Source organism: Vicia villosa, linkage group LG2 (genome assembly GCF_029867415.1).
Source record: "Vicia villosa cultivar HV-30 ecotype Madison, WI linkage group LG2, Vvil1.0, whole genome shotgun sequence".
NCBI lineage: Eukaryota > Viridiplantae > Streptophyta > Magnoliopsida > Fabales > Fabaceae > Vicia > Vicia villosa.
The window spans coordinates 124,617,578-124,630,279 of NC_081181.1; the positions used below are offsets into that span (position 1 = coordinate 124,617,578).

Consider the following 12,702-nt stretch of genomic DNA (forward strand, 5'->3'; position numbering starts at 1 on the left):
ATTGTCATTCTTTTATTTTATCCAAGAGCAAAACACTTGATTAAACCCAAATGATTGATAAAAAAGTTACAATCAAATGCCTTTTTAATGTTAATTTTAAGGGATATAGGTATGTAGTTTTCAATGCTATGTATCAAATGCCTTTTTAATGTTAATTTTAAGGGATATAGGTATGTAGTTTTCAATGCTATATGCTCTAGTTAGAATAGAATTGAGGTCTGGAAAGATGCTGTAGTTTTCATAAGTCTAAGAGAAATCTGTTGTTTGGCAGTGCTCAATTTGTATACTCTGTCCATGACTAACTTCTTTCATTGGTGTTTTTGATGAAATATGTTAAAAGCCTAACTGTTTACGGTGCATGCATAACACTAATGTAAATCCTCTTTGTCTTCTACAGGATTGTATGCTATAGGCTATAGCCGTAGTAGATTTTGATGATGAAAATGGTGAGGTTTTTATAGATGGAACAGATCAATTAGCTCAATACAACTCCTCTGTTGCAAGGTGAGTTTTTATTCATGTGATGTATTTGCATTGAAATTCAGTTGTTGCTAGATTGAGATATTCGCATCGAAATTAAATTGTTGCAAGTTTAGGATACTTTAGTAATTAAAGATAGGGTCGAGTGAGTAGGTATCAGATTTGAAGTCCCACGTCGAATACTTCGTTAAAGAAACTGTGTTCCTTGCATATAAAATGAAAGGACCTCTGGTAATCATCAATTACGGAGCCGTGTGATGATGACATAGCGAACTATTCTTTCGCCTTTTACTAAAGAATACCGTGTCAGCGTCACTTTTAGCGGCATACGCTAGTTTTTGGAAGAGCCCTATTTGTTGAGGGCTCTGCAAATTTAGTCCAACATTATCAATTATTATTCAGTGAAGTCTATGCTGTTTAGTTTATCAATTATTATTATTTAGTGAAGTCTATGTTGATTAGTTTCGGTCTCAGGTTTTTCAGCTGAATGATCATCTTTCTGTTTGCGGTTGAGAATTTGTTATGCTTGCCTTTGATAAGTTGATAATCTTTCTGTTTCTGATTGAGAATTTGTTATACTGGTCTTTGATAATCATAATCAAATCACATAGCAGAATGTGTTGGACTTGAGCCTTGCTATTAATACTTAATATTGCTCTACAATAAGAATTTGTTTCTGTTCAGCACCCACAGGAAAGGAGCATTTGATTCCGAATTATTTACTTCCCATAGGATTTTTTAATTGACAATCACCTGGGATCTTCAATGGTATCCAAACTATTTTTGTCTCTCATGTTGATTAAGACTAGAGAAAACCTCGTTCATATCAGGAAAAGATTGCATCAATAGCACTTGAGCGTACTGCTGCAAAAGATTCATTCCATCCCATGAGAAAACGAATAATTTCATTTTCCTATAATTTCTTTTAACTGCGTACTGATTCACATGAACACTTAACTTGAATTCTTCACACAACACATACATTTCTGTAAAATAGTTAGTAACCGATAAATTGTTTTGTTGAAGATTTGCCAAATCTTTCTGCTATTCAGCAATGTGAACACTATCTCCTTGCAAGAATCGCATCTCCAGATCCTTGCAACTTGCAAGCCACTACAAAAACGTCCATATATATCGCACGCTTCATGATAGATAGATAGACTGGATTTTCGATCCTGGTATGCACAAGGTTGTTGCATCTTTGCCAAGCCCCATAACTAGGATTGAAATGATTTCGTAACGATGCAAATTAGTCCAAAAACCTAATTTAATTCTTCATGGAACGCGACCAGGAATGATATTTCTTACCACTGAAGTACTTTTAACAGAATGCTTATGGATTTTGTGTAGGATCAATAGGTTGCATGTTTAGATTTCTCATTTCTGGCATTACCAAGCGCAGCTCGTGGAGGCATGGTGAAGAAGGGGTAGCTCAGTGCTCTTGTGAGCTCGTATACCATATTACTGGATGAAACTGAACCAGAGAGAGGATCAAATTGAAAGAAATTTTAGAGAGAAATTGACATTGAAGATCGGATTGTGTATTCAAATTTTCAGAATGCATATTTCAACTGAAGAAAGCGTTTATATACATGCTTACTATCAACTAACTTGTGGAACTGAATTCTAACTACAAGTGCTGAATCGGCCCAGATGTAACAACCTTATTGGAACTGAATTCTTATCTTGAGATGTTCGACAGTGACACAGTTTGTGTACTATGGATGCTTAAGCATTCTGGCGGGGTGTCGTTTATATTTTTCTTTGAAATAGTTAAATTGATCACTTTGTGCAATGAAGAGTACTGTATGTTATGACTGTTTATAGTGCATGCATAACCTGTTGACTTGCGTCTTTGTCTTCTACAGGACTCGTTTGAATGCTATAGCCATGGTAGATTTTGATTAAGAAAAAATGGTGAGGTCGCTATAAACTTACTTACGTAAAAGATGGAATAGATCGTTTAGCTCAATACAGCTTCTCTGTAGCAAGATGAGTTCTTATTCGTGTGCTATGTTTTGCGTTAAATTACTTCGTCTATGTTATTTTCATGTCAATGTTTGCACAAATGTTAGATTGACTTCAGATGTAGAAAAAGTAGGGGTCAAGCTGGGAGTTGAAGATTGTCATTTTGAGACTGGATTAGAACCAAGTAAAATTCAAGAACTTTGGTACTTGTTTGATGACTGATCTATTTTTCTTCTATTTCATTGTCTTAGTTGTTGCCAAAACTTCCTAGTCTCACATTGCTAAAGTGAGGAATTAGATAAGTTTGAAGTTATATAAAAAGGAAGCTTATTCTGCATGTAAATCTATCTTTGCGCTTGGGGCAATGACGCAGCTAGTGAGGTACTAACCGAGGCGCGTCTATTGCTGGTTGAAAACTATTTCCAAACCCCCTCTTAGGCTTGGGTTCAACTCAAGCCTTTGAGAATTTCTGGAAGGACTCCCTTTGGGGTAAAGTCCTACAATTTTAGTTCAATATTTGAATATGTTTAAAGAAGCAAACTCTTTAATCTTTTGGGTATTTATTTATTATTGATTATTGATTCTTTAGTTTTTCAATTTATTCATACTGTCCTTTTGTTTTTGAATAATCTAGTAAGTAAAATAGACCAGCCACAAAATGGTAATATTCAATTCCCACAAACCTCTTGGTTTTCACCTCCACTACATTTTCCTGACTAAAAGCTTACAAAATAAAAACTGATGAATTAGTAAGATTTGATCTCAGTTAATTGCATAACCAGAGCAAAGTTATACATATGTTCACTTATGCAACAATGAGGAGACCATGGAATGAATGATTTCATATTTACTAATGAGATTCCAGAACTGCAATATGGTTATACATGCTTTATCTGATTGGATCCTAATTGAGATGGCAATGTGAGTAGGTGTGTAAATGGTTGATCCACTAAGTTAATATAGACTATATACATACAACTCCAACACTAAATCTTTGGGAACAAATACGTCTTAGTTTAGATTTAATTGATTATCATTCTCAAAAAATGCTGCCATACTTAATAATATTTTTTCCTTTTCTCCTATTGAGTGAATCAATATGATGCTATCTTAGTCCCACATCGGAATTGTTAAACAGAACAGTACGGAACATGTAGTATAAAACAGAACAGTGGGATACTTTCCAATATACTTACCTGGATGGGGTCAATGGATGATCATTAAGGTCCATGGCCTAGGCAAGTGACCTCCATTGCACTCAGGAGGGGTGCTAGCCTAAGGTCTACCCAAGTGGTGGAGCCTACATCATAATTTGTTGCTGTGGGGGCCTGCGTTCGCGCGGCCCCCTCCTAATTGAGTATAAGTTGATGATGTTTACTCTAACTAGGAAGATATTGACTAAAATAATGGTCCAAAATTGCTATTTATATGAAAGTGAAACTACTTCTTTTAATGTTTTGTTGTTTGTAATGTATCAGATTCTTGCAGAGTGATTTGAGAGGAAGATATGGAGTTGTCTTCTTCCGACAGTGAAAACTGATGTTTGGCAGTAGTTCAATGTGTATTATGTACTTACATATTTTGGTGAGGGTGTTGTATATATTCTTTTATTGGCGTTTATGTTAAACATGTTAAGTTTAATTGTTCATAGTACACGCGTAACACTAAGGTAAATCATCTCTGTCTTCTACAGGATTGTTTGGTGTGCTATAGCCACAGTAGGTTTTGATCATAGAAATGGCGAGGTTTTCAAAGATGGAACAGATCAATTAGCCCAATACAACTCCTCTGTTGCAAGGTGAGTTTTTATTCATGTGCTGCATTTGTGTTGAAATTCAATTGTCACTAGATTGGGATACTTTAGTTATTGAAGGTTGGGGTCAAGTGAGTGGGAATTAAACTGAAATCCCACATCGCCTACTTTGTTAAAGTGAGTGGTATGCATATAAGAATACCGTGTGATGATTACATAGTGAATTATTCTTTCACCTTTTACTAAAGAATATCGTGCGAGCGTCACAATAAACGGCATATGCTAGTTTTTGTAAGAGTCCTCTTCGTTGAGGGCTCTGCAATAATAGTTACAGTTTAGCTCTATGATTTGATATTTCCATATAACACAAGTTAGATTTTATACATCCCGGTCTATTGATGTGTGCTAGTAATAGGGAGTCTGGATCTTAATCTGTTTAGAGTACATAGCTAAAAAGCACATGAGATGAATAGAGGCTGTGATAATTATTATAAGCTTTTCATTGTATTTGATTGTAATGTATGACTATTGAATTGTATGTATTTATACAAACAAACTTTCAATCCTCAGCAGATCCTTAAAATTTGGATGCTTGCTTTGGGGAGATAATAAAGACCCAGCAAACTATTGAGTCATGTTCAAAAGACAAACTCTAGTTTTAACCAAACGCCTAAATACACTTTCCAAACTTTTCTGTAGCCCTTCAATTGCACTATCCAAAGCTTCAAAACTTTCATGTGCAGCCTGCATATTGGTAACATCAGAACCTTCGCGTAAAAGGGTTCTACCTTTGAATCCTTTTTGTCGTTCTTAGTGGAACCTATATCAAAGGAACCTGCATATTGGTAACATCAGAACCTTGTCGTTCTTAGTGGAACCTATATCAAAGGAAAAAACATAAATTATGGCTTCGCCCAGGCTCGAACTGGGGACCTTCAGTGTGTTAGACTGACGTGATAACCAACTACACCACGAAACCACATGTTGTTCAATTCGCAATTACACTTTTACTATCCGCATGAAGTAAATCAATTTGTGTGGGGGCCTGCGTTCGCGCGGCCCCTTTCCCTTCCAATTTAGTTTAAAGAAAGCAGCTCCTCCCAATTATGTTTGAATTTTCTTTTATAAATAAAAATGTTGTATTTTAGTTCTCTCTGGATTTTGGAAATATGGTGGTTTCGTAAAAAAGTTAAAGTGTATATGCCCAATAATCTGAATGACTTCTCTCACTATAAACATTTTGTTCAAAGGATTTTCCATCAGACTTATGTAAGATTTTGTTACCAAACTTAGAAGCACTGGCGATGTTACCATTTCAACAAGCCGGGGCCAGCTTATCATGATTAGTAAGATTTTATAGGTCACCTTTTTAATATGTTTCTAAAGTGCTTTTTTTATTTAGCGGTAGTTCATTTCCTTAATCAGTTTTTAGTTGTCATATGGAGATTTTCATTAAAAATTGCATGGTTTTTACAAGTTTTTTCACCTCATATGGAGTTGTCTTCTTACCACACTGAAATCTGATGTTTGGCAGTATATCAATCTGTATATTCTATGTGCTTACACATTTTGGTGAGAGTGTTGTGTATCTTCTTTCATTGGTGTTTATGTTAAATATGTTGAGCCTGACTGTTTACAGTTCATGCATAACACTAAGGTAAATTCTGTTTTCTTTAGGATTTTGTATGCTATATAGCCATAGTAGATTCTGATGAAAATGGTGAGGTTTTTAAAGATGGAACCGATCAGTTAGCTCAATACAGCTCCCCTGTTGCAAGGTGAGTTATTACTCTTTGTTGTTTCATGTGCTATATTTGCATTGAAATTCAATTGTCGATAGACTGGGATGCTTTAGTTACTTAAGGTTCAAATGAGTGGACAACAAACTAATGTTCCATATCGTCTTCTGCGTAAAAGAAACTAAACTACTCACATATAAAATGAAAGGACCTCTATTGTTGACAATTATGGAGCCGTGTGATGATGACATAGCGAACTATTCTTTCGCCTTTTACTAAAGAATACCGTGTCAGCGTTACAATTAATGGCATACGCTAGTTTTTGGAAGAGTCCTCTTCTTTGAGGGCTCTGCAATTTAGTTTAAGTTTATCAATATTACATTACAATGGAGGCTCTTCAATAACAGTTTAAATTTTTCTCTATTTTTAGAGCTTATCACTATTCTTAAGATTATTCTAGTATTTAGTTTTTGAAAATATTATAAACTTCAATTCTATGCTTTTCATAATTTATGTATTACTAGGAGTTCCATAAAACTAGATGCATCTCTTTTTCTAGCATTTTAGGTTTTGTTGCATAAAACAAAAAGTTGGGGAGTTTGACAGCTCGGATACATTACCCTGATGTTTTTCCATAACAGTATCTTGCTAGCTACCCGTGTTAGATTGAAGTTTCATTGGTGTATCTTGGAATTATCAGAATCAAATGTGTTTTTGGAGACTTTCATTCTATGGTTAATATTTTAGAATTTACACTTATCTATCTGTTTTTTATAAAAAAGGAATGTCGGGTAGGATTTGCTCAAGATAACTTATCTGATGTACCACACATTAGTCTTGTAGGGGGTACTAATGCTAGTATTAGGGAGTTTGGATCTTAATCTGTTTAGAGTACATAGGGGGTACTAATTATTATAAGCTTTTCATTATATTTGATTGTAATGTATGACTATTGAATTGTATCTATCTATACAAAGAAAAAATTTCAATCCTCAGCAGATTCTTAAAATTTGGATGCTTGCTTTGGAGAGAAAATTAAGACCTAGTTAACTATTGTGTCATGATGTTCAAAAGACAAACTCTAGTTTTAACCAAACGCCTAAATACACTTTCCAAACCTTTCTCTAGCCCTTCAATTGCACTCTCCAATGCTTCAAAACTTTCATGTGCTGCCTGCATCTTGGCAACATCAGAACCTTCGCGTAAAAGGCCTCTTAAGGATGCATCCACACGCTGGAGTTCATTTAAATTCTCCTCACATGATATTGTCCTCTTATGCATCAACCTTGACATTTTGAGCCATTTGGTTGCCTTTGACTTGGAAGTCAAGAAAGACAATATAGATTGAAAGATAGACATGTTCATTACTATCACCTCTCTAAGAAGTCTTATCACACAAACAACTTCTTGATCTTGGTTCATAAGTGTGGAAGCTCCAAATTTACTTTCCATCTGTTTTAGAGATGTCATCAACTTTGTGACATTCTTCTTCATCTTCTTTGTGAAGAATTTATATTCGGATACACTTGTTTCAATGCTTGAATCTCCTTTTCTCCTTCTAAGAGAAGAGTGAAGTGCTTCAACATTTTTTTTAATTTCTAACATGGTGTCTCTTGTGATACCACAGATATCCAAAATTTTCACTGAGCCATCCAACAACTCTTCCACAAAATTCTCATCTTGATGCTGAGAAATGGCCTTTTGTGTTGATGTCATATTGAGAAAATCTTCCAATGAAGTGTACAAATCTTCAAGCAAAAAAAGGCCATTGGTAATTGAACCGGATGTGGATGTTGATGTGGTTTCCCATGTCTTGATTTTGCTTAGCTCTTGTCCTATTTTAGTGGAGTTAGGATGAGATTGAGAAGGAAAACTATTTGAGCGAATATGGTTCTTTGTTGTCATATTGCTCTTTAATTTGTTCTTATTTTCTTCTAAGATAGTTGTTAAGCTCAATGTTTGTATGGTGTTACCAAGCCCTTGGGTCTCTCTTTATATAAGAGCTGCTCATGAATAATGATATTGGTTGATAATGATTAATTTCATATATTAAAGAAATAAAATAGGTAGCACTTGTTGTTAATCATGGTGTAGAGCATGTGGTGCATGCATGAATTTCCCTTTGAATATGATAAGCTTGTCACATGTCAACCCAACATTGTGAATTTGTTAATGATACTGCATGTTATATTCTGCAAAGATGCTTATATCATCAAAATGTATTTTAGGTGCATGATGAATATAACTGGCATGTCTTTCTAGTGTTGTTAATCAGAAAACATCATTAGTATTCAATTAGTTTTCCATTTCTGCTGACACATAACACTCATAATTGCAAATATAAAAATTGGTGTTTCTTATTGCTTCTTACATGTCAGTCGTGCACACACAACCTATTAATAGATTAAAAATTGTATATAATATAGTTTGGTGTCTAAATTTTGATCATATCCAACAAGGTCTGGATCTCATCTTTCTATAAACCATTCTTTAAACTATTTAGCTCATCAACAATGGAACATGCCAGACAATAGATACCTCTGAACCAAAATAACAGTCTTTTTTATATTTACCAACACTCGGGCGACATGTCATTATTATGATGGGGTGTTTAGGAGTGCACAATGTTTGACACAAGTGTGACAAGTTTACTAATTTAAAAGGAAAATTCATGTTTCTACCACATGCTCTTATGTATTATAAATGTTAGGAAGTTATCATATAATGGAGGGAGAATATTATTGAATGAAGGTTATAATTCACTACTTTGAGTAGTGTGCTTAGAGAAGTTACTGGGATAAACATTTCTGGCTTCCAATCAATTCCTTTTATCTTTCTTTGCAAAATTGATGCATAAGAGAATATTATCTTGCAAAGACAACTTGGAGAATTTCTTCAATGAGTTGCAGTGTGTGAAAGCATCTTTATTTTTTAAGCAGACTTTGAATGATGGTGCTAATGTTGTGAAGTTTAAAAGGCTAGAGGGTGGAAGGAAGAAATTTCTGACTAGTTGTTTCAAGGTTAACCATCTTGGCTTGCTCATATACTTTTTAGGCATCGAAGTGGCTCGGTCCAAGGTAGGAATAACAGTGTATCAAAAAAAGTGGAAGTGAATCACTCCAGGATCCCACTCGATATTGCAGGCTAGTAGGCTGATCTATATCAAAATACATCCCCTCAAGGTTGTCATCGATTTCTTTAATACTTGAAGGCAACTCCAGGACAAGGTTTATTATTCTTATCAAGTAGTCCACTTATTGTATATTTCATGGGAATGTAAGAAGCAAGCATCTGTTTCAAAGTCGTCAGCAGCAGAAGTAGAGTACCAATCAATGGTTGTAGCCACTCGAGCTTTCTTGGTTGAGATATATTTATTAAACAATTCACATGTTCCCATTCTGAATTATCAATATTACTTTGTCACAATAAAGTAGCTCTGCACATTGTTTCAAGCGCTCAACAAAATCATATTGAAGCTTTAATCATATTTGAACAAGCAAACTTTATTAAACCAATACCAATAAGCATAAGATATGCTCAGCAGTTTATAGAGTAGATAGCGCAAAGCATTTGTAAAGGTTACATAACAAAGTGACTCATGCAAGTGAGTCATAAAAAATTACACAACCATTCTACCTAAAAAGTCCTCTTCTTACAATAAAAAATCTAAACATAAGAGTATTCATTCTTCATAATAATCTTAAGTAGACTATTGACGTGTGGGTAGGTGTGTTCAAATTAACCGGTTATATAAATTATCTATATTTATATCCGGTTATAAAAAATGAGTTAATTTTAGTATGGTTATTAACCAAATCCACATCTTGGACATTTTATAAATATGATTTTAATCAAATTTATATTTTGGACATCCATATCCAAATTAAAAACTAAATAAAAATATTTTCAGAAATATGAATAAATTTTTTAACACTTGTAACACAATTCTCAAATGCTTAACATGTTTTCCTTCTCATTTGGAATATATCAGAATATCATCAATGAAGATAACCACAAACTTATCCAGATACGAATGGAACATTCGATTCATAAACTCTACATGGCATTGTAGTGCACTCATAGTGACCATACCTTGCTCTGAAAGGCGTCTTCAGAATATAATCTAGTTTAACACGGATCTGGTGATAATCAAACTTTAAATCAATCTTGCTAAACACACAAGCACCCACCAAATGATCCATTAAATCTTCAATTCTCAGAAGTGGATACTTATTCTTAATAGTCACTTTATTCAATTGTCTCTAGTCCACGCATAATCTCATGCTACCGTCTTTCTTCTTAACCAACAACACAGGAGCACCCACAGAAAAACAATCGGTCGAACAAACTTTTTCTCAAGAAATTCTTCCAATTGTTTCTTCAGTTCACCCAACTCTGAAGTTAACATCCGATAAGGAGCCATCGACACTGGACCTGTACCATGTACCAATTCTATAGAAAACCCTACCTCACACTCTAGAGGTAAATCACTAATGTCATCTAGAAACATCTTTGGGGATTTACAAACAACAAGTAACTCAACACTTACAGCTTCACGCTCAACATGCAGTGCCGAAAATATTGCAAACATATGAGCTTCATTTCCTAACATTCCTTCTACTTAGCAGATAAACCATCACCAAACTCCGGGAACCTCACAGTCTTACTGTAGCAATTGATATGAACATAGTTGAACTCGAACCAGTTCATTCCAAGAATAACATCAATTTGGTGCAATGGTAAACACGCCAAATCCATCATGAAACTCTTACCATAAATAGTCAAAGGGAAACTCAAACAGACTATCATAGTAGCTATAGAACAATTAGCCAGAGTATCAATCACCATACTCCCACTCATAGAAGAAAATTTCAAACCCATCATAGTAGGACATTCAAGCGAAATAAACGAATGAGTATCACCACACCAGTATCAATAATAGCAACCAACTTAACACTGTTAAAAAAATAAGTACCTCGAATCAAGTTGTCCTTCTTAGAATCTTCTGAACCACTTAAAGCAAACACTCTGCCATTAGTCTAAGCAGTAGTAACAGTCTTCTTTGGCTTTTGACACTAGGTACTGATGTGACCCTGTTCGCCACAATTGAAACAAGTCGAACCTTCTTTCTTGGACTCAGGAGCATGATGACCGGTCTTACCACAATTGAAACATCTCAACACCTTATTGGTACAATCGTTGGTGCAGTGGCCTAGTTCACCACACTTAAAGCACTTGACAAAAACCAGAGCTCATCCCCCATTTGTAATTTTCTCTTTAGAAACTTTATGTTTCCCTTTGTCAATAGGAGTACTATACGGCTTACCACAATCTTGGTTCTTTCCTTTCTTCTCATTATAACTCTTATAAAAAGAAGATTTGACTCTGGTATCCTGATCATAAATCCTGCACTTATTCACTAGTATAGGAAACTGGCGAATCTTAAGATACCTGACACCCTGTTTGATCTCTAGACGTAGTCCACTCTCAAACTTGATGCACTTGGACACTTCAACTGCCAGATTGTTATAATGCAGACAATACTTCACTAGTTCCTCAAACCTTGCAGCATACTCAACAACAGTTGAATTCCCTTGCTTTAGCTCAAGGAATTCAATTTCTTTCTTTCTGTGCACGTACTCAGGGAAGTACTTCTGCATAAAAGAAGCTCTAAATACAGTCCAAGTAATCTCTGTACCCAGAATCTCCATCCTCTGGCGTGCGTTATTCCACCATTCTTCAACTTCCTCTTCCAACATATAAATGACAAACTGCACCTTCTGCTCTTCCGAATAAATCACCACTTGGAAAATATTTTCAATTCCCTTAAGCCATCTATGAGCATCATCGGGCCCGTGCCTTCCCTTAAAGATTTGCGGATTGTTCCTCTGAAACCTCCCCATACACGAGCTTCATCCTTAGTTCCACCGTTCTGGTTCTGCGGACCTTGTGGTTTTGCAGAGCCTGAGCCATTGCTTCTAAATCCTGAGCAATAGCATCATCATTTCTTCCTTCAGACATATTGTCCGTATACACAACCAACATTATAAGAATCACGTATCAATAGTGTTTTTCACACTAATCAACTAACAGGGATATACATCATATAAAAACCTATTCGCACAGACTGACCGCTCTGGTACCACTTATGTAACACCCTTCTAACCCCACAATTATTTCGCATATAATTTACGAAAAATAAATCAAATAAAATCACCACACAAGAGTGTCACATTTTATAGATAATGTCACAATAACAATCCTGCTTAGTAACATGGGTTACAGTAATCAAAACATACATCTAATAATAATAATTTAACATATTCATTTAAAACTTCGCAGCGGGATCAACATCATGTCATCATAGTTAACTTCCCAAAATCCATACATTGGTCTCACCAGTTATTAAAAATCGATTTAACAATAAAAAACATCATAAAGTATGCCAACATCATAAATAACATAATCAATTGTAAAATATAGTCTTCCCAACCCGATGCTACATATCAGAGTAATACACCACTAACATAACGAAACTAAATAACATACTCCGAAGCTATCTTCGAAACTTCTACGGACTACTCCCGGTCACCTACACGTTACCCATGTGGAGGCAACATTCAAACAGAAAGGGTGAGTAATCACAATTCATTACAAAAGATATAAGGAAGATATTAGTAGTTACAACCAAGATCATCATAATATAAAACATATCATTCATCGACAAGTCATACTCACCGATACTTCATTATAGTACATAAA

General features: G+C 35.0%; 2 protein-coding genes and 6 non-coding genes across 8 annotated transcripts; 5 read left to right on the forward strand and 3 right to left on the reverse strand.

The window, feature by feature from the left end:
* The first annotated feature begins 728 nt into the window (after positions 1 to 728).
* On the forward strand, positions 729 to 845 carry LOC131654236 (U5 spliceosomal RNA). Its single transcript, XR_009299281.1, has one exon. It is a non-coding gene; the product is annotated as a U5 spliceosomal RNA (small nuclear RNA).
* Positions 846 to 2,794: 1,949 nt separating this feature from the next.
* LOC131654228 (U4 spliceosomal RNA) lies at positions 2,795 to 2,945 on the forward strand. The gene has a single exon (XR_009299276.1). It is a non-coding gene; the product is annotated as a U4 spliceosomal RNA (small nuclear RNA).
* Positions 2,946 to 3,636: 691 nt separating this feature from the next.
* LOC131654214 (U1 spliceosomal RNA) lies at positions 3,637 to 3,797 on the forward strand. Its single transcript, XR_009299263.1, has one exon. It is a non-coding gene; the product is annotated as a U1 spliceosomal RNA (small nuclear RNA).
* A 603-nt stretch (positions 3,798 to 4,400) lies between these two features.
* On the forward strand, positions 4,401 to 4,517 carry LOC131654256 (U5 spliceosomal RNA). The gene has a single exon (XR_009299301.1). It is a non-coding gene; the product is annotated as a U5 spliceosomal RNA (small nuclear RNA).
* A 589-nt stretch (positions 4,518 to 5,106) lies between these two features.
* Positions 5,107 to 5,180, reverse strand: TRNAV-AAC (transfer RNA valine (anticodon AAC)). The gene has a single exon. It is a non-coding gene; the product is annotated as a tRNA-Val (tRNA).
* A 992-nt stretch (positions 5,181 to 6,172) lies between these two features.
* On the forward strand, positions 6,173 to 6,289 carry LOC131654244 (U5 spliceosomal RNA). Its single transcript, XR_009299289.1, has one exon. It is a non-coding gene; the product is annotated as a U5 spliceosomal RNA (small nuclear RNA).
* Positions 6,290 to 6,864: 575 nt separating this feature from the next.
* LOC131651986 (uncharacterized) lies at positions 6,865 to 7,886 on the reverse strand. Its single transcript, XM_058921741.1, has one exon. The coding sequence runs from the start codon at positions 7,843 to 7,845 to the stop codon at positions 6,991 to 6,993; it is 855 nt and encodes a 284-aa protein (XP_058777724.1). The 5' UTR covers positions 7,846 to 7,886; the 3' UTR covers positions 6,865 to 6,990.
* Positions 7,887 to 11,192: 3,306 nt separating this feature from the next.
* Positions 11,193 to 11,843, reverse strand: LOC131649934 (uncharacterized). Its single transcript, XM_058919679.1, has one exon. The coding sequence runs from the start codon at positions 11,841 to 11,843 to the stop codon at positions 11,193 to 11,195; it is 651 nt and encodes a 216-aa protein (XP_058775662.1).
* Positions 11,844 to 12,702: the final 859 nt, after the last annotated feature.

Excerpts from the sequence above, each read along its gene's own strand:
- LOC131651986 (XM_058921741.1), bottom strand. The coding sequence starts at position 7,845 with ATGACAACAAAGAACCATATTCGCTCAAATAGTTTTCCTTCTCAATCT.
- LOC131649934 (XM_058919679.1), bottom strand. The coding sequence starts at position 11,843 with ATGGGGAGGTTTCAGAGGAACAATCCGCAAATCTTTAAGGGAAGGCAC.